This window comes from Equus quagga, chromosome 4 (assembly GCF_021613505.1).
Source record: "Equus quagga isolate Etosha38 chromosome 4, UCLA_HA_Equagga_1.0, whole genome shotgun sequence".
Taxonomy (NCBI): Eukaryota; Metazoa; Chordata; class Mammalia; order Perissodactyla; family Equidae; genus Equus; species Equus quagga.
This window is the reverse complement of record NC_060270.1, coordinates 51,795,591-51,818,043: the sequence shown is the minus strand read 5'-3', so window position 1 is coordinate 51,818,043 and position 22,453 is coordinate 51,795,591. Positions and strand designations below refer to the sequence as shown.

At 39.4% G+C, this 22,453-nt stretch overlaps 1 protein-coding gene across 1 annotated transcript in view; it reads right to left on the bottom strand.

Moving 5' to 3' along the window:
* The window catches only part of WDR49 (WD repeat domain 49), a 146,819-nt gene that overhangs the window by 14,322 nt on the left and 110,044 nt on the right, over positions 1–22,453 (bottom strand). Inside the window, 3 exon segments of the mRNA XM_046659840.1 lie at positions 8,439–8,585; positions 10,457–10,566; positions 18,781–18,962. Coding sequence (XP_046515796.1) covers positions 8,439–8,585; positions 10,457–10,566; positions 18,781–18,962 — 439 coding nt within the window.

The window sequence follows — 22,453 nt, the reverse complement described above, 5'->3', positions numbered from 1 at the left end:
AGCTCAGGTGCCAATCTTTATGAAAAAAAAAAGAATATATTCTAAAGCAAAGATTTAAACTAAACTAGATTTTACTAAAAACTAGGTGTATATTTTTCACCTGTAGTTTAAGAATTATAGCGAGAAACTTTCTGTTTCAATGGAAAACCAGGCATTGTCTCTAGTGTACCCTTCCTGGCAATCAGATTCTGGCTGAGTTCACCATTTTTGAACTCTTTTGCCCCTCTTTGTAAATTGCAGGTTACCAATGGATATGCAAACCCTGTCTCATCTGGTAGAGTTTTAACTTTTAACTGACTTCCTCCCCTTCTTTGGAATCACCAGTTTTTTGGTACCTACCTGCAAACTAAAATGGAGATGTTACTTTGCACAAATTGTCAACTCATCAAATTTTCAATTCTTTTGGTTTCCTTCAATATCTGACTATAATCCTCCAAGATGACTTTTCCAGTTCTTCTCACATTGACTAAAACCTGACAGCCCCGATCACACTCCAGACGCTGCTGGCTCGCTGCCGTCTTTTTCTCTCAGGATCTTCAGGATTCCAAAATGACTAACCTTTGCCACCACTTCACAACATATGGCTCAACTGGTTTTGCAGGAGCAATGCCAACAAGAATCCCTGAGAGACTGCTTCTCAGACCCTGCTTTGTCCCACTCGGAGGTTTCTGATCACCTCTGTGTTGTTCAGTGATGAGCAATAGTCATTTGTTTTGAAGAAAAGTGGGGGCACTTACAGTGTTGAACTTTACCTGAGCCCTGTGCTCCAGGAAAGCAGAGACAGGGAAGAAATTCCCCCACCCTTTCGTGTTCCAGAAACAGGTAACAGCAAGAGGCCACTCTGCTCTCTCCTGTTCTGAGGTAAGACCCTCTCTACCCTTCCTCAGGAGTCTAAGACGACTTAGAAATTGATTGACCTGCCTCCATAACAGGTCAGGCCTCCCTCCTTTTCTTTGAGATGTTCCTCTTTAATGAATATTCTGCCTATTGCAATCGCCTAAATAAAAACCTCTCTTTAATTGTCCCGTGCATTTTGTCTTTGACAGAACAACAATGAAACAATTCACGTGAGGTAACCCTCATGCATGATTTTCTCTACACTGGGAGTTTTAAAGATTTTACAGCTATAATGTGAATGGCTTCTAGGGAATTGATTGGCAAAACTGGACCCAGAGACATTTCCAAGTGGTTCCCAGGTTTTTGAATAAGACATATCAAAGAGGGGTTTCAAGCTGTTTGTGAACCCTTGGGGAAAAACCTGGGGGCTAAAGAGAGAGTGTGAAAGATGTTTCAACTTGAAAGGGAAAGAAAGAAAATACAAAAGGACATTAAAAACCCAGTAGGCAAGACTAAAAAGTCACCGGGGATTATGAAGTGTTTGAAAACTGTCCCAAGGTCCAAAGTTATAGTTTAGAACATTGAAAGCAAGTTGGCAAACTGCCTCTCATCACACAATTGCCAAATAAGCTTCCACACATTGTAATTATGGAGATTGCAGGGAGAGGTGTAAAATGCAAGGCAAACTAAAGGCAGACTCTGTAATGATAGCGTGGAGGGGGGATATATTGGTAATTGAGATTTTTTAAAGTGGTCTTTTATAATAACAATTTTTAAATTCAGCGGCATCCTCCTGAAAAGGAGATGAACAATATCAAATGAAAGTGATAAAAATAGGTAATATTATAGTAAAATGGCTGGTTTTAGAAATCAGCGTAAGAATAGGCTGCCTAGAGAATATGATTTGAACACTCTTTGAACAAGGAAGGCTGTGCCGAGAAATATTAATGACATGGACACTTCTCATCTAGGGTCCACCTTTTACTATGTGAGACTAGACAAATTGTTCAAACTCTTTTTGTCTATGCCACAGGGTCTATGCCGCAGATTCTTTGTACAAAAAAATAGGGGTAATAATTATTCCTCTATCATAGAGCTGCTTAGTGGAATAAAAACAAAATATTATCAATAAAGAAAATATATCCAACTCTTAGCATGTGTCAGGGCCTGTGCTAAAGGCTTCCCATGGGTTATTTCATTCGATGTTCACAGCGACATTATGAGCATGGTAACTAATAGGAAGCCCAGTTTTCGTGGGTGAAGCCCCATTTTAAACACAGAGAGTGTAATTGACCTGCTCAAGGTCATACAGCTAGAAAGTGGTAGAGCCTTGGTTTGAAGCCAGGTTTATGCTTAAAATGTCACTTTTATACCATTATTGCTTTGAGTCTTCCAAGTTTTATTCCCTCAATAAATGGCAATTCTCTCAAAAGACAAGCATAACCATTAATACCTTAAAACTTAGTAGGAATAATGACTGTGATTTCAAAGGTTACGAAATAGTGTAAAGGACCAGGTGTGGAGAAATAAGCATGAAGAGCCAGGCAAGATGATAATATGCCTGTTATCAATAATTACCCCTCAGCTCCAAATCCACTCCTCACTCCCTGCTCTGTGGTAATGGACTGGAGCCCTGCAAGTATGTCTCCTTTGCCAGCTGGTGTGATGTTCAGCTCTGTCACTAGAGGGCACTAGAGGGACACTGGAGAAGGAAGGATTTCTCTTCCAGGTTGGCGGTGCTCCTCTCAAGCTCTGCCGCAGCTCAGATTCTCCAGCAGGAGGCTCCTACAGCTTGACCTCTCCAGTACCAAGCTCCTACAGTGGCTTCTCCAGCTCCAGGCTCCTGCGGTACAGTTATGGCTTCTTCAGAGCCCAGAGCCAGCAGTTCCCTTGTCACCCTCTCAGGCAGCTTTGCAGCAGAATGCCACCAGTCCAGCATCATCCCGTCAATGGCTTTCTATAACAGCCCAAGAGGCAAGCAGAGGACCACCAGCGTGACTCCTCCCTGTGAACAGACTCCCTTGTACTCCCCTGATGGCTTTCCAGTGAGTTCTGAGACACAGCGCCTCCCTGTAGATGACTTCTCCTGGTACACCTGAAGGCAGATTTCCAGCAAATTCCACCCGCAGCAGCTCTGCCACCTTGCCATCCAGTGAGACATGGGGAAGCCCTCTCCAACACAGTCATGTCTCAGCCCTAACTAGGGTGGGCATCTTCCTTTGTCTCTCCATCTCAGGCCTGGGAATAGTGGCTGCACTTTAGATCTGCTATTTCTATAATCTTTGGAGTTCTCTTCTTACTAGTAAATTTTCTATAATTCCCATATATTACATCTACAGTCAGAAGAAAAAAAGTGGGTTTAAAAATAAGATTAATCCTAAGCATGCCTGTCTTGACTATAGTTACTCTACAGTTACCACTCTTGTCTTTCTTCCTACTACAATCTTGGAAAAGTGTTAGCTTTTCTTAGTAGATGCACAGGCACCTCCATCTCAACACATCCTGAAAACTAATTCTGAACATCTTCTCCCGTTTTTCCTCTCTCAATGATAATCTCTTTCTTTGACATAGTTATCCAGGCTTGAAACCTGATAGTCACACATGTCTTCACCTCTTATCAGGGTAGATAATCCTTTAAATTCTATCTCCTTAACATTTCTCAAATGAGTTACTTCCTTTTTAGGATCTCCTTATCTTCAAAATAATAATAGACACCATTTAATGAATGCTTAGCATGTGCTAGTCATTGTGCTAAAATTAACCCACTGATCTCCATGAAACAGGAATCATTAGCCCCATTTTAAAGATGAGAAAACTGAAACTTGTAGCTTATGTAGATTATCCAGATATAAACAACTAGTAGAAGGCAAAGTGAGGACTCAAAAGCAGGTAGCTGGCTGCAAACATCTCCCCACTACTGTGACACGCCACCTGCAGTCCAGCCCCATTATAATGCATCCACACACAGCGTCTAGAAAGCTTTCTAAAATGTAAATACGGTCATGTCACTTTCCTGTTTTAAACATTTCAACAGGAATTTTGTTTCTGGGTAAGATTTAATAGGTAATGGCTGGTCAGCCTTCCCACTGCACCAGATTGGGGAAGGAAAAACAGGTAAATTACAGAAATAATAAAGCCATCAGAGGGCTGTGGAAGCGACAATCATCAAATTAAAATTCCAGGGATGGTAGAGCCCTTCTTAGATGAACTGAGACTGCCAAAGATTTTCTTCTCTCTGGGGATTTATCATGTTTGGACATTGCTAAGAAATGGGCTTGCCATAGAAAGAGAGAGACTCTTCTAAGGGAAAATAAAAACAGAAGAGTTTTTGATGACTGGGTGGGTTAGTATGATGTATTGGAACCTAGAGACATCCCATAAATATGACCAGTGTTCCTCACAGGACATATTCTGTGTGCTGGCTGCCGTGGAGACGGGATTGGACTGAAGAGTCAGAGTAATGTTTCCTGCAGTCTTTCAGTACCTAGGGGACAATATCCCACTAGAGAGAGAGACCTGAAACAAACAGACGTTTGAAATCAGAAGTAGACGAAGTCTAACTAAAGCTGTAACCCAGCACTGACCAAGCTTGATTCCTAATCGAATTAACATGATCAGCCTCTCATGCTGTCTGCTGAACTAAGAAAAGGGAAAATTATCTCTGGGAGAAAATAACATTATTTCACTATCTATAGATCTTTTATACATAATTTCTGTCACATGACAAAAAATTGTACAAAAATTACAGGATTTGCAAAGAAGAAGAAAAGTGTGATCAATAACCAAGAGGAAAAAATAAGCACTAGAAGCAGACCCAAGGATCATCTGGATAGTGATGTTAGCAGACCAGGACTTTAACATTACCGTTATAAATATGTTAAAGAGAACAGAGAGAATATTTGGACAAAATGGATGAAAACATGAGTAATTTCAACTGAGAATTAGAATCTACATAAAAGAGATGCAAATGGCGTTACAGAACTGAGAAATATATATCAAATCTGATGTTGGGAACTGATTACATGGGTTTAAATGCAGACTGGCAAAAGGCAGGATTCATGAATGCGAAGACAAGTCAACATAAAACATCCAAAATGAAGCCCAGAGAGGAAAATAAAATGGAAAAAAGAGAAGAACATAAGAAACATTTGCTGTATAATGAAAGTCTAACATATGTGTAACGCAGTCCCAGGAGGACAGGAGAGTGGCAATTGGAAAGAAACAAAATTTGAAATGATAATGGCTGAGAATTGTCAAAAACTGAAGAAAGACGATAGATTCAAGAATTCAGCCCCAAGCAGGATAAATACAGAGAAAAGCATATTTATACTCCTGATGATAAAACTGCTAAATACCAAGGATAGAGAGAACAATCTCTAAAGTAGCCAAAGCAACAATAATATTAAGAGCTGAATTTTAAACAGAAACTATGGAAGCAAAGAAACAATGGGAAGTTATCTTTAAAGAATTGAAAGAAATGAAAAAAAATCTACCATCTAGAGTTTTAAACCCAGCGAAAATATTCTTCCAAGGTCAAAATGCATTTTCCAGACACATAAAAGTGGGAAAAATTATTCACCAATAGACCTACATAATAAGAAATACTGCAGGAAGTTCTTCAGACTGAAGGAAAATGATAGCAGAGGGAAGCCCAATATTATAAGAAGGAATAAAGAGCACAAGAAAGAGTACTGTAACCTCTAGAGTAATCACTAAAAGAATAATACAAAGAGATGGAAGAATTAATGGAGGAGATAAAGTGGGATAATTCAGAATACTTGATTAAAACATTCCACTGGCTCCCCATGTGGTACAATAAATGCCAAGATCATTTGTGTAGTATACTGGGTGCTCCATGATCTGGCCCCCATTTATGTATTCAGCCTTAATTCTCATCTTGCCCGTTCTAGAGCCCAGCCATTTGGAACTACACATAGCTCCCTTAGCATACTATGTTACTCCTACCACCTTATATTTGCATATCCTACTCCTTTGCCAGAAACAGCATCCTCTTTTTTTTCTTACCTGATAATATAAACTCAACTTTTAATATCCAACTCAGGCATAATCCGGTTTTCCTGAAAAAACACCTATGAATAGACATGTGGTCCCACAGTGCCCAGTGCTTATCTCTATCATACCCCTTGTTTTAAAACATAATTATTTGCTTGCTTATCTGTCTCTCTCCCCAACTAGACTTCAAGATCCTTGATGGCTGGGCTCCTACATGTTAACTCTGTGTCTCCAGCATCCTGCACAGGGGCTAGCACAGGGTAAGCATTTAAATACTTCAATGAGCAAACATTATTTCAGTATCTGCTAGCTGAAGATTCTAGGATATTATGCAGAGCAGGTTACAATCCTCTCCCATCCCCCAGATCTTTATTTCTAAATAGCAAACTCACCACACTCCAAACTCAATTCACTCTGGTTCACCTCTACTCGCGTGGGTCAAACTCAATGAACACCTCACCATCTGAAGTCACCCATGGCAGCCAACTGGAATCACTTGGACTTCTGCCCTACTTCATCCCTGATGTATCTTTCCTCACATTATTTCCTTGATCTTGACTTACTTTTCTTCTCCCTCACCCTTTGAATTCCTCCTCATCCTAAATTTCAGTTCAGAAGTGACCTCCACTCTGCATTCCTTCCTATGCTCCAGGCAGAATTAATCTGACTTCTTCTTTGGTGCTTCCATAGAACCTCATCTGGGGTGTCATGTGTCATGCATTCTGTTGTCCTCAATAGTTTACATCTGTCTCTTTCATAAGTTCGTGAAACTTTTAAAAGAAAGAACTATTTTCATTTGCAGAGAAGGCAAGTGAGTGGAAATATTTAAAAGGGAGCAAAAGAAGAAAAGCTGAAGAAGAAAATAAAAAAGCAAAAGAGAGAAGATCTTTTAAGAACTGTATGGAAATTACAGGAAGATTTTATGTGAAGAACTTTAGGAGAAAAAATTCTCTTTGAAAATGTATGAGTCTTTTAGGTATTTTAGGTTTTTCCATCCAGCCATCCACCCCCACCTCCCCACACACATCCTCTCTGTCCATAAGGAGAATTCATCTGTGGATGAAGGAGAATTCTCCTGCTGCAGAATGTACAAGCAGGGGCTCACACAGCTGAGGAGAGGTGTCTGCTGCCCTCAGTGTTGACTCTTCTGCTTCCTGCATACTCCCTGCCACCTATTCCTCCTGCCTCCATTCTGACTCCTTGCTCCATCTCGGTTTCTTCCTGTGGGCATGTTCTGAGTCTGGACTGTCTTTACACTTTGTCCTGGCTCTCTGGATCTTTTCTTGCTTTCTGTTTGCCAGATTCTCTTCCGTCTGTGACTCTAGAGGACAAGATAATTACTCCCCATATTTATTATTAAAGATGAATCGTCCTGGGAAAGAAACAGTAGGATGATAGACCGAAAGCCTTCTCAGGTGCACTAATGGTTGTTTATGGTGCTAAAGTTTATGGATTTGTGTTTTTAAAAGAAATGAGCAGAACCCATAGACGACCCTTATGAAAGCAAATAAAATGATTATAAAGTTATAAAAAAGAAATTCTGAGAAATGGCAAAGGAAGCTGATAATAATTAGACTGAAAACTATTGTGATGGGAAATGACAGCTGCACCTTGCTCACAAGTGAAATTTCAAAAAGAAAGGTTGACCAGCTGTTCTCCCATTCCATAAGGAACCCAGCAAAGACGAGAGACTTAAACATCCTCAAGAGTGGACAGGAAGAAAGGCCTCCCTACTGCAAGGGCGACTGTTTCTCAAGGATGATCTTGAACCCCTGTCTCAGAGGATTTGAAAAGCTGAGGAACCACAGACCTCGAACAGTTCGGGTGCAGTTCTGATCTTTTGATTGCTACAAGCTGAGCACTTGCACTTTTCATTAATTATTTTAAATGAGTTCCCTGCAGGGCCCATATGCTCTCTGAGTGCCTCACTGACAACCGGGCTGTGCCGCCCAGCTCCCACAGGGCCCGACTTTGCGGGAATTTTGTACAGAAATTATTCTTCAAATTCTTAAAAACTCAGAAGCCTATAAAAGTCTGAAAAATAGGGCATTCTTTTGCACATCTTATTTCCAAACCTTCAGAGATCGTTCACGTATATTCTCTAAGTTAAGCTCTCTTGTCCTCTCATCATATTCTCCCAGCGCTGCAGCTGGAAGTCTCTAAGACAATACCCTTTAAGTAGCCTCTATTTATAGTGTTTCACATGAAAGAACAAAACCAGATTGTCAGAGACTCTGTTCTAAGGCAGTCTTATGATGTCTCTTTCTTTGGCATCAGTTTTGAAAATTACGATTATTTGGGGGGAGGGGGTCTCATCTATGGCAGACTCATAATACATATTCATGGCATTCTGATCTCAGAAAAGTGACAATAAAAATACCCTTTTTATGTGTTCCAGCCTGTTGGCTCTCCTCTCTGAGAGCAGAGATCAGCAGCTGAGCTATAAATCTTAACAGTCAAACCACACTTCATTTCACTGCAACCTACAAGGAAACGTGTGTTCCTTTCATGCTTTTCTACTTCATGTTATTAATTGGTTGAGTTTCATGGGGAGAGATGATGGAAGTGTATGATGGCCAAGGACTTACTTCCAGAAAGTGATGGAGGCTCTGGCATTGGCGGACACCCCTCCTCTGGCTCTCCCCTAAAGTATGTCTCAGGGTCTAGAAGAAAAGGTGGTTTATTCGCTTCAGGCAGCTCTTTCAGGGCTCCGATGCTTAATGACCTAAATGTGCCTTCCCAACAGCAGGTTTTAAGGGAGGAGAGGAAAAAAGTACAATATCATTAATTCCTCAGAAGGAGCTAGCACATTTCCAAGTTAACTTTTTAAAATGTAACCTTCCTGTTACTCGGCTGGTACAGCTGCCGTGATCAGCAAACCCTATAAACACAGCTGCTCAAGATAAATCCGTGGTCCTTTTATCAAAGGGACCAAAAGGAACTCAAGACTCCCTGTTCATTTATTTTTTATTTTGCATTCTTTTGCTATTTTCCCTTGAAAATGAGTATTCTGCAGTTTTGGAAAAGCTCCACTTTCTCTTTTATCTGCAAGAAAATTGTCTCCTTTGTGAGATGGAATCTATTTTTTTAGGATTTAACCAAATCTCTAAAATTTTGAATTTGTAGGTACTTTTTCATTTTGCTACAATGTAAACCAGAGCTGTGTTGTTGTATTTATTAGGCACACGGGAGATGAGGGAAAGGAAAGCTCTTGTAATCATGCCCTTAAAAGCAAATCCTTGGGCAAAATAAAAAAGTTTTCTTTTGCTTCATGGGGCAAGTGGAAAATGGACTAGAAATCTACAAAAGCTTAATTAAGATGTGATTTTATGTTTGTTTGATTGTTAGCTCTGTGAAGGTAGGAACTGTGCTTTTGTCTTCATGATGGCTCAGTATCCAGGAAAAATAAACTAAAACATATTCAGTAGCTTCTGTGGCAGAAGTCACGTGCTCTGTCAGTGGTTCTCAAACTTCAGCAGGCCTCAGAATCGCCTGGAAGTCTTGTTAAAGCATAAAGGGCTATGCACCACCCCTCTTACTGGTTTAGTAGGGTCAGGATGGGGCCCCAGAATTTACATTTCTAATAAGTTCCAGGTGATGCTGATGCTGCTGGGCCAGGGAACACACTTTGAGAACCAATGTGTTACGTCAAATCAAAGGAGAAATCTTCATGATTTGTAAAGTGCCCTTTTGACAGATGAGGAAACCGAGGCCCAGGATGCTTTAATAACTTGCCTTAGTTTACATAGCTGGTAAGTGGCAGACCTTGGATTTTAGTTCAAGTTTGTGTCACTCCCAAGGTCATGCTCCAACATATAATAATAATAACATTACTAATAAAATTGTATTGAGTTTCTATAATATGCCAGACACTATTCTAAGTGCTTTGCATATAATATCTCATGTAATCCAGACAAAAACCTTAATGGAGTCAATTAGTTTGTAAATGTGCTTTGAATGTTAATAAATAATAATATACCTTTTGACATCAAAATTTCAATAGAAACTCTAAAATTAACATATCTACTTTACAAAACTCCAGCTTCCCCTTGGACATAAGTGGAAAAAAGATTTGTAGTGAGTGAAAAATGGTCATTATATGATAGAGCTTCGGAAATGATTCTCACCTCACTTCTAAATAACACACTTCAGTATGATAACGATTCTTTCGTTTCAATTACTTTTTTAATAGTTCCTTTTCTGGTCGGTCAAAAACTAAATTAATACATTGTTCTGTGTGGCTTCAGGTTTCCTGAGAGTAAAAATAGATTTTATTTGATTTCATCTCTTAAACACTTAGGGGAAAGAATTAACATCCCGGGCCAACTGTATTTTGGGAACTACAGCGAGCACCTTACATGTGTTTTCTGGCTTAGACCTTACAGTTCCGCCAGTCGTATGCTGTGCAGCCTTGGACAAGTCACATAAAGTCTCTGAGCCTCAGTTTCCTCCTTTGTTAAATGGAGAGCACAGGATCTTACCCTCACATTTATTACGGAATACCAATGTTCCTGGCACACAGAGTAGCTATTTGTCCTATTCATACCAATCCAAAATAATACCAAAATAATAACACTAAAAAAACATATTAACAGTGATCACTTACTGGAGGATTTTTGCATAACTTCACCATTGTAAAAATTATATGTTTTTTTCTTGTAGATATTTCTTTTCTTATATTTCATACCTAAATTTATGACTTCAGATGGTTGGACACTAGAAGAAAATAATTCACGATGAAATAAAATATTAACCACAAAGGATGAACAGACACTTTCTGGCTATAAATACATATCTTATTTTGACAAGGAAGTCTGTAACCTATGGACCTCAGTAGCGACTGTTTACAGAATCAAGCCATCTCTTTGAATATAATGCCTGCTGGCCAGGTGATGGTAAAAAAGAATGAAGCCAGAGAGATCAGGAGCCTAATTAAGCAAAGATCCTATCCCCACAATAATCGGAAGTTCAGAGAAAAAACAAAGCCAAAGAAAACGTCACAAAAACAAACACTATCCTTGCCCAGTCTGTAAATTAAATGGGCTAATCAGTGGCATGTATCAAAAACTCTGTTATCCAATGTTAGGCCTGGATCCAAAAGGCAAAAAAGTTCAGTATTTCTGACGCTTGTCAGATGAATGTGTAAGGAAACAGTAGAGTAGCTTGAATCCACGGAAAAAGTCTTTATCAATATGACATAGGGAATGAAACCATTATATAGCTGTATATAATTCCAGTCAGGAAATGGTCTCAAATATACTTAACATTCACTGTCATAGACTTCAACTTTAATACCCACCTACATGTTGTGTTGCCAAAAGAATGTTACTATTCTCTTGGGAGCATCAGGTCATTTTCACGAAATCACTGAGAGCCGTGGGGCCTGCCCTCTCCTCCCTTCTGCCTCTTTTCTTTGCCCTTACCATTACAGCTCTCCAGGGTCTAATTTTTATTCCCAAGTCTGCTACATACTGAGTAGCTGTAGAACCTTGAGGGGTTTCCTATACATTCAGCCTCAATTTCCTGCTGCCTCTACATAGTGAGATTCTTACTGCGGTTTTAAAGGAGATAAGACAGACGAACTTTCAGTGATGCATCTAATAAATAATAGCATTCAATACATGTTAATTTCTCTGCTTCCTTTTCCTCTGATCTATTTTGACTGTATCTCCCAAACTCAAAAAAGCTTAAGATATCAATGCAAGTAAAATTGTCTATGTAGCTCAAAGTTAATATTGGATTCTATTTATATAGCTTTAAGTAGAAATTTATTGATTGCTTTTTTATACATAAACTTTTCATTTTAGAATAGTTTCGGATCTACAGAAAAGTTGTGAAGGTAGTACAGAGTTCCGGTATATCCCTGACCCTATTTTCCCTATTGTTATCATCTTATATTACCATTTGTCACAATTAAGAAATCAATATTGGTAATCAATATTACTATTAATTAAACTCAGTATTTTATTAGGATTTTCCTAGTTTTTACCTATTGTCCTTTTTCTGTCCCACGATACTACATTACATTTAGTTTTTTGACTCCTTAGTTTCCTCTGGTCTATGACAGTTTCTCAGCCTTTCTTTGTTTTTCATGACCTTGACAGCTTTGAGGAACACTTGTCAGATTTTTTGCAGAATGTCCCTCAATGTGGGTTTGTCTGACATTTTCTTCTGGTTAGACGGGGGTTATGGATCGTTGAGAAGAAGACAACTGAGATGAAGTGCTGTTCTCATTACAGCTTATCAAGGGTACGTGCTATCGACCTGACTTGTCGCTGCCGATGTTCACCTTATCATCTGGCCGAGGTTGTGCTGCCAAGTTTCTGCATTGAAAAGTTACTTTCTCCTTCCTTTCTATGCACTGCTCTCTGGAAGCAAGTTTCCAAGCACAGCCCACACTTAACTCCTCTACCTCCTTGCAGTTAAGCTCTACTTCCTTGATTGGAGGGAGAATCTACATAAATTATTTGGAATTATAGATTTTTCTTGTTCTAGAAAGTCTTTGCCATTGAAAAGACTGAGGGCACATGGCAGCTTTTCCCCAAATCACACTGGAATGGCCTCCCTCACAATATGTCATTTCCTATGAAAAAAAAAACATAGTATTTAGCCACTATCTGGGCTTTGAAGACAAGAATGATGGTATCCTGAGGGAGTCATTTTAAGACAGTAAAAGAATCGGTAACAAGAAGTTGGTGCCAGATACAGGAAAGGTAGAGCATGGTACAGTTAGGCCTTATAGTTAGTAGGGTAGAGTACATTTTTTTTCCCAGGAAAGTATTATTGATATAAACTGAAGTGCAAAAGGCTGAGGCAGGCCTGTAAGAAGGGAAGTCTGTCTTTGGACTAGTTAACACCAGACCTTGATATTTCCCCAAACACCCTGAACTCTTTCTTGCTTGTAGACCATTTGCCTTCTGGCTCTCTCATCCAGTGGTATTTAAATTGAATATCTTTTGTATAAAACAAAAGACTTTGCCTATCTCCACTCAAGAGTGTAATCCATAGAGGGAAAAAGGTAGGCAGAGGGTAGGAGGAATCTCCTGGGAATCCCCACAAGTTGCACTCCTTGGACGACAACAAGTAGAGCTATACTGGTAAAGCTCCAAGACAAAGGGCAGTTCTATGATCAACTAGCCTGTGGAATCATCTTCATCTTCAGAGGCTGGCCTATTGCTTCCTTTTCATAGACATTTGGCATCTGGGGAAGTGGTTATTGTGAAAATGTACAGGGAACTGGAAAGAGGTGAAAATTCCTAAAATTCCAATATTCCTAATGATGGAGATGAAGAAGAAGAATGTAATACAGGGCATAGACAGAGTTTAAAACTTTTTACAAAAATGTCTTATATGGTCGAATAGGAAGGGGGGCCTACTATGGGCTCTGGCAGCCCTGCCTCAGTTCTATGAGGACAGGCTCTAACTGATCTCCCCTCTCTTGGTTCTGGATGTAGAAGGGAGGAATGACGTATGACACATCCCCAAAGACCCTAGTAGGCACTAAAGGAAAGTGAAAGTGCCTAGAGTAGTAGCTTACACATAGTAGGTACTTAACAAAATATCTGGTCGCTTGCCTCAGAGACCGATAACTTTTCAATATCGTCACCTGGTGCTTGTTGGGCAGACAGTATAGAGGAGCGCAGAGTGCACTAACTCTGGAGCCAGAGCGCATGCGCTGGTATTCCTGGTTCACCTCCTGCTGGAGAGTTGACATCAGGCAAATCACCTAACTCTTTTCTACCTTGCTTTCCTAGTCATGAAATGGGGATCATAACTGTAGCTCTCTCCAAGGATTATGGTGACAATTAAATGAGTCAAACACATGAAGTCCTTAGAATAGTGCCTGGGAAATGGTGAGAGCTCAATAAGAACTGGCTACTATCCCTTGAAGCAAGGATGATATCATATTTTCCTCTCAAAGTAGGGAGCTCCAAACCCTCTACAGTCAGCTCTAACACCCTGGGAACTACCAGAATGATCAGACAGAACGTAAGGAGATGTGGCACTTCCAAAATTAATAATTTGCTGTACTAGTATTTTTAAGACTTAAATTTCAACAACTGGGTAGACTTTCATTTGTTTTCATTTGTCATACACAGGCATAGGATAGCTATTGCCACAGATTGGTGGCAAAAGTAGAGTGTCAATCCTTCAAGCATTTTATGTCAGATAAGGCCTGATCTAAAATGAGATTTTAATGTTTTGTATATTTTTCCTTATGGCTGTCTTTAAATTTTCTAATTGAGTTTCTCACATAAGATCTCCTGGCAGAATAATTAGGTAATCAACAGCATATAAATAATACTAAATATCAGTTCTCTCCCAACAATAATATAGAATTTAGAACATCATAATAATTTCTCAGGTCTAGAGAAGGAAACATTAATTTTAAGTGTGCCTTCTGCCTTGTATAAACTTACTGAGAAACTAATGGAAATTTCTGTTTCATTTCCCATCTGATTCTTTTATCCTGGTTTCTAATAATTAACAATTTCCCCGTAAGCAATTTTTTAAATATAGCCAAAGGGAAATTTGTCAGATAATAGAAAGTGGAGTAGACTTGCCCTTTGTTGCCCCAGAATAAGAATGAAGATCGATGAGAGTTCTACAAATGGATATATTTGACTTAACATTAGAGTCATTCTGTAATGAACAGTGGTTCAATAAGAGAGAAGGCTATGTGTAAGATGGCGAGTGCATCCCACAGGAATTATTCAAGAAGAGGCTGGGATGTGCTTCTCTTAAGGATGAGTTAGGAATTAGCCTGGTAGACTTCCAATGCCTCTTTCAAGTTCATTATTGAATTATTAAAGGTTAATAAACACGGGGAAAAAATGTTCACTCTCACAAATAAAAGAATCCAATTTCAAACAATGATGAGGTAACATGGCAACAGTTTTAAGACAATGACAACATCCTCTGTTGGTTCAGAGGCAGCCAATTCCATACACTGCCGGTGGGGGGACCCACGTGTTGGGATAGCAATTTAGAAAGCAGACCCAAAAACCTTTAAACTTTTTGACTCAGCAACTCCATTTCAAAGAATTTATTCTAACAAAGAATTCAGCTGGGTACTCTAACACGTGTGCATGGAAGTATTTAAAGAAATATTTTCCCAGTTAAAATCTGTAAACAGTCTAAATGCTTGAAAAGAAGAGAATAGTTGGGCCAGCTCTGGTGGTCTAGTGGTTAAGTTTGGCATGCTCCTCTTCGGCAGACCAGGTTTGGTTCTCAGGCTCAGACCTACACCACTCATCTGTCAGAGGCCATGGTCTGGTGGCAGCTCACATACAAAAAGAGGAAGATTGGCAGTGGATATTAGCTCAGGGCAAATCTTCCTCAGCAAAAAAAAAAGAAGAGAATGGTTAAAAAGCTACATAATAGATTCCTAGGAGTCATAAAATAGGTTCTAAACTATGTATACCAAGTCCTTAATTTTATAGAGTCGACATTTGTTTATTTGTCTCAGTACACCTGGAACAAGCCTGGAAATGAAATGCCTACATGTTGTTAATAGTTTTGCTACAGGTGATTTTTCATCGTTTTCTCCTTGCTTATTTGTAACTTCCAAATTTTCCCCTAATAAACATGCATTATTTTTGAAATAAAGAAATATTCTAAGGTTATGTTGTCTAAATTATTCATATATATAGTTTTTTTAGATTAGAATATTTGGTTGAGTCCAGAAACCAGATATTGCTATAAATTAAGAAAACGCAAGTCCGCGTGGTTTTTGTTCCCTATTTTATCCGTTCATTTACCTCTTCTTTTTTTCATTTTCTAATGGTAATTTGAGTTTTCTAGAACCTAAGGAAGGGAAAAATCTATTTCTCTGTATGAATGGTTAACTTAGTATTAGGACTTCCTGTTACTCTTTTAAATTCTATATTCATCTTTATCTCCCCAGGACTGAAATAAAGATGACATTTTACCACTTACTGACTTCTCACACATAATATTATAAAAGACCTTAAGTATTATGGAAACCTGGTATTTATGTATAAGCCAGAAGATAACATATGCCAAGGTTTTTATCCTGGAAAGAGAATGAGACCATAGCTTTAAATCATTTAAGATTTTCCTTCCTTTTTCCTGCTTCTTCCCTTTTCTATTGACTTTTTCTTTTTGCTTCTCCATCTTTCTCACCGTTTTTCCTCCTCCATCTAAACATATACCCACCTGCATACACACTCACCAAAAGTGCTTCTCCTCTGTTGTCTCTCTAAATTCTTTCAGATATTTATTCTTCTTTTATATTTTTGCATATGGACAAGAACTGGCACGATTCCCTCCTTGGATTATCTAATCTGATCAGGAATAGGGCACGTTCTTCAGAGGAATATTCTTCCAGGAAGAAAATGATCTGTAATCTCTTCAGTACTGGATGGAGGCCATGAAGGACATTTTACAGCTGACAATGATGGTGCCCTTGGATGTTTTCCACACAGGATTCCTGGTCATGATCCTGGGAGAAGTGTGGGATGTACCTACCCGCCAACTCAAATCTGACGATGTGTTTTTAACCTTTTTCTTTCAATTAGTTCAGTAATTCCAAAGTGACAGTATTCTGTACTATCTCATTACTGTAAAGTCTTAAAATTATTTCAATTCAGTGTCTGAACTAGATAAAGACAGAAATTTTAAAGTTCATGGGTACTTTTGATGTATTGTCATGTGAGAAGGCGCAGTACGATAGAGACAACTTTGCTTCTTACTGCTGGAAATTTCTCCCAAGGCCTACAGAAACTTATAGTCAAGGTGAGAAGATCACTCTGCTGCACTCTTATTAATCTGGCAGAATACAAAGCTCTCACTTTAAGAGAAACCTGTGAATTTAAGAACCTACATATCAGCACTAATTTTCATAATACAAATAAAGAGTCAAGGGACAACAGGCCATGAAATAAGGTGAAAGAGAAGTCAGCAAAGAAGTAAGCAGTTCAAATTGCCAATTTTTAAATCTAAGGAAGGGCTGATAAAAAAAAATAAGTGAGTTTGTCATAAGGAATGGCAAATTAGTATATTGGCTGAAATACTCTTAAACAGGAATCTGTAACACTTGCCTTCACTCTTCTAGATGTAACAGGAAGAGAAACAATGATCTATCTGTGTTACCCTGGGGTACCCTTATTTGCTGATTTGTAAAATTGAGTTGGGTGGCGGGGTGGGGGCATTCTGTCGTATCTAAAGTCTTTCCATTCCCAGCATTCTATTATTGCACAGGATTGGTCACGCTGCATTTCCCAACTGAAAAGATCCTTCTGCCTGAAAGTAAAACACCACCTGACATTTCAGCAAGCCATAATTCGAGGGCATGGAAGAGCAAATACCAAAGTATAACTTAGTCTAACAGGAGGTTTAGTGGGGAAGATTTTCTTCTGTCTCCCTGTCAGAGGTCCAAAACATCTGAAAGCAAAACAGTTAATTCATTAAGAGGTAAAAAGCATCCCCACACTCCAAAGTGAGGTGCCAGATTCCTTCTGCAAGCCAGGGAGATAGCTCCCAAACTGGCCTGGGAGCGTCCGGGCCAACCACCACTCTAGGATATGAATATGAACAGACCTAAGACGTGACAAGATAGCAGAGGAGAGAGCTGTAGGTATGCCTAGAGTCCCACTCCCACGGGAGAGGAGGGACACTTCCCCTGCAGGTCTAGCTTCCATTCACAAACACCGGTCAAAGAGTTCAACGCATCCTCTCTGGGATAACCATTAAAGGAATGCAGTAGACCAGTGACTCAGCACCTGAGAAAGCCTACAGGCAGAAAGGTGTGGCTGGAGCTCCCCAAGTGAGCAGGGGCAGAGGAGGTCACCAGGGAGGAGTTGGTGTGGCTAGGATGTGTGAGCTTCCTATTGGCCAAGCAGAAGTTAACCCAAGAGGAATTGTGCAAGAGGGGAGGCTGCCAGTGTGAGGGGACTATAACAGGAAAACACAGTGATGTGTATTACCAAAGTCACCAGCTGCTTGGGTTGAGCCACAAGAGATTGGCCAAAGAGTGCATTAATTTGGAAACATGCACTGCGGAGGTCCCTGACTGGGTCATCAAAGAACGCTCAACTGGACCCCCTTAATGCAAACTATGGACTTAAGTTAATAATAAATTATCGATATTGTTTCATGAGATGTAACAAATGTGCCCCACTAAAGAAAGACCCTGTGTGTCGTGGGGGTGGGGCATGTATGATCTCTCTACTTTCTCTACAATTTTTCTATAAACTAAAAACGTAATATATACACATGGTAAAAAGAAATCCATTTGTATTGAAGAAAATACAACGAATAAAATCATCCTCTCAAAAAAAAAGTTGTTTAATATAGAAGATGAAATTGTGAAAGCAAGGGTTAGAGAGAGCACAGGAAACAAAAGAAATAACTAAAACTGCCTGGCATTAGAGAATAAGAGGAATGTAAGAATGGAATCTAGCTGAGTGGTGGGAAGAGAAGAAACGCATGAACAACGTGAAGGGAAAGCTAGAAGCGTTAAAAGGAGAGTCCTGTCTAATAGTCAAAGTTGAGCTCATTGAACCTCCATCATATAAACCCCTGTGCACCTTACCAAAACCAGGAGTAAAATCTGACATACATTCTGAGACAGCTAGATACATACATACACGCATACACGCTGACATTGTTTTTGAGGAAAGGAGCTAATTTCCATAATTGGGTTGATGACAGAGCAGAAATAAAAGACTAGAAGACACTGAATAGAAATCAAGAATTCAGTGGAGGCAAGAAATAAGAACCAGGTATAATGCTGAGGACACAAATTCTCCCCCTGCCACACACACGCCTACCAATTTCCAAAATTTTAGAGAAATCTCAAGATAGTCATTGGACATTCCACAGAGCACAAAAGAAAGTTTGGGACAATCTTACCTAGGTTTTGTCTGGACTCCAGTTGACATGTGGGTAACGCTTAAAATTGCTTACTTGTATGCTGAGTCATCTTCATTTTTCTTATCAAGTGGAGAATGTTCTGTTGGGTCTACACATGATTCCTCCTTAGAAAGGAAAGGAGTTTCCCTTATGCTTTCTTCTTGAGTCTCACTCTCCATTGAATTAGGATCTCTTTTAGGAAGGGAAAAACAGTTTTCAGTTTGCCAATGCTTTGCCTGAAAAAACAGAGATTTGTTTTATTTTTATGAAATTTATTTTCTTTGAAAATTTCTATGCTATATTACTAACTGAAGTCCTGGGGACACAAAGAAAAAGAATAAGATACAGCTCCTGTCCTCGAGGAACTTACAGTCTTATAAAGGACATGAGACATATACCCGTAACTTTAATAAAGGTAGACAGTGATGTGTCATAAGAAACAAACAAAAATTCTTTGAAAAGATGATAATGAACTACAAAAAAATTGACATTCCCAATTCAAAATCCGGAATAACAATATGTATATTTACCAAAAAGAAAAACAAATCTTTTGTTGAAGAATTATCAGAGTTAATTTTTCATACTACTTTCTTTGCATCTTATTTCCCCAAAAAATTCTCAAAAGCCAGACAAATTATTGGGCACTTTTTCCCAGATAATATATGTTATATAACAGTTTTCACAGATCTCGGCTACAATTCTTAATATGTATCCATCTATCAAAAGCTCCTATTGACAATGTATTTTATATTTCAAATATACAACCAATTTCCTGATGTTATGTGAAGTCACATGGTATACACAGGAGTGCACCAGGGAACACAGTGGATATGAGGGGATGTGTCATGTGGTATGAGGGGGACGTTAGGTATCCCCAGGATAGCTGACTGGCCTACAAACTGATAGCCTCGTCAGAAGGGTTTGTAAAGTAAAATGGCAATGGCTGCAGGGGCCAGGAAGATAGTGTCAATGAGTGAATGGAACCTTGTATAAGATGATAACCAGCAAATGGAATTCAGCCTCAGTGGTCAGGGGCAGTAAGGAAAGTGGGGCCCACAATGAGTTAGAGAGAACTCATGTTACAGTTACTCTCAGGGTATGACATATGTTCTTTTTCAAGACAAGCAAGAAATCAGGATCTTCTACGGAATCTCTTAATGTCTGACACTAGGTGAGTAGGCACCAAGTCACTGGCCCCCAGATGAGGAGGAGGAGAGGTGTGAATACACAAACTCTGCCCAGAACAACTGCGGTCAGTGGCTTGACAGGGGCACTGAAGAAGTGCGTGTGTCATCTAATTTCTTTTCATACCACAATCATCTGACAGTTTCCTGGGATAAATCATCTCCACCCCTATTTCTCCAACTCTAGAGACAGACATACAACACCACATTTTTAAAAATCTAACTTGAAAACCAACCTCACAACAATAGCTATGTTGAAAAATGATTCACAGTTATTTAAAAAAAATTATTTCATAAAATATATCGAATCACATTGAATTAAATTTTAAATACTTTAATCAGACAGCATGTGATTAGAAAATTGTCTTAACATAAGAAATTAAAATACATTATTGCTTTCCTCCTGTTTTTATAACTGGTAGACCAGAATTAATTCAACTAAAAGACAAATGTCTCATTCAAATGCAGGGCAAAAGTCACTATGCTGTACAAATCAAGCTTGTTCAGTAAAGATTGCTCTGATCCTAGTTAAATTTGCTAATTGGGTCTCTTCTCCTTCTTATCTAAGTATTTCCATCTGCCTCCCTATTGTGCTTTGAAAGGCTGTCTCTTCGTACACATTCTGAGGACATTCACTGTTGCTATTTTCTAGTGTCTGCTCATTTTTCTCTTCCCACCCTTCCTCCTCCACTTCCCCCTTTCCTCCTCTACCTTAGTCGCCTGTACCCCTTGGGACTATCACATCCATATTCAAGACAGCTTGATAACAGTGAGTCCTTAAAAAAATTGAAAATCTCAAGCAGAAGGGACTAGAAAACCCAGCTGCCCAGCTTTGGAGCCTTTCTTCTCTATCACTGCTCTAGCTCTGGTGGCTCTTTCCCTGTCTTGGACCGAAGGACAAAAACCAAACCGTTTTCATGCAGGCTTTTGGGGCAGAAGTCCTTCAAAATACAAAGGATTTTACAAAACAACTAAAGAAAAATATCAAAGGCATAAAAATGAACAGTTTCACTAGCATGTACTTAATTCAAATAAAATTTAAATACGGATTGTGTTTGGTGGGCACAGTTTATACGGTACCCACACCTAGAACAGTCTTATTTTTGCTTCAACTCTCCTTATTTGGCTACGGGACTTTTTATACTCCAGGCATCATCCGCTTGATGACACCTTATTTCTTTACTTGTCACTCTAACCTCCGCCTCATCTCAGTAGAGCACAGGAGATGTGGCCATGTAGCAATGTCGACAGTGCATTCACTTCTCCAACTGCCAGAAAAAGCTTTCCAAATCCTTTTGTACTCAGAATGCCAGCTGTGCCCCACTCTGTCTCACTCACCACACACCTACCCACACAATCGTTAGAGTTCCCACTCAGAGGTTGTTTTTCCTGAGAAAAGTCTAGCGCTTGCCTTATTTACAGAGCAGAAGAGAGTACACAGATCTGAGTGTTACACTGAGACTCCCACATCACTCGGCCAAACGTGCGTCCACCTCCTCAGATTATTTCCTGATTTACCATCACCCTTCACATCCCAAAGGGTTGTACAAAATTCTTTCAGCACAGGCTGACATCATCAAACAGATTTCACAAAGAGAGCAACAGCAGACTTTGTCTTGCAACATGAAGAGAGGTACCTTGTTCTCACGGCACTAGAGAGACACTTGCGGTTGCTGCATAGAATCAAGTGGACTGATAGAAATTGAGGTGTCCGTGGAACTTCACACCACCATGTCTGAACAATACTGGTCGTAACAGATCAAACCAATATTTTGTACCCAAAAGCACAAAGGGAATGGAAGCAGAGTTCCCATGAAAACAAACAGATGAAACAACAGAAATGTGAGACAATAAACAGTTTCTTTCTTCCATATCCCCGCTCCCATCTTTTTTTCATAGGCAGAAATAAATCAGAGCTAAGTTTCATGGCAGGAAGGGGTTAAAAGCATGAGCTCTGAAATGAGCTAGGTTGAGTTAAAAGCCAAACTACTATTTCTTAGTTTCTGTGAGCTCAAGCAATTTATTCAAACTCTCTGTGCCTCTGTTTCCTCATCTCTGTAAAATGGAAATAATGAAAGTTCCTCCCTCATGGAATGGGCAATCGTGAAGATTACAGGTGATAATTGATGGAGACACCTCAGAACAGTGCCCCAAGCACACAAAAAACCCTCAGCGAATGTCAGCTATTACTGTTTTGGCAGGAGAAAACCAGACGATGAACAAGGAAGTTTGTTTTTTCTAAAATTTTCTCTTCGATTATTACTTGACAGCCATAGTCATCTACCTGTTTAATAATACCATGGCTCTTTTATCCACATTGTATTTTTACTAAATTTTTACATTGAAGGAATACACTTATTTTAGAGGAGAAATTGTTCTCAGAAATCCTGGACTGTGTTGAGCTGCACAGAGCCACTGTCTTTCCATGTCTCTGGTGTCCTCCGCTTGATGGAACTGCCATGCTTCATGGTAAACAGGACAAAAGATGCCTGGAGCGACATCTCCAGAAATGGAAGTCAGTTCTTTCATGACTAATGAGCATT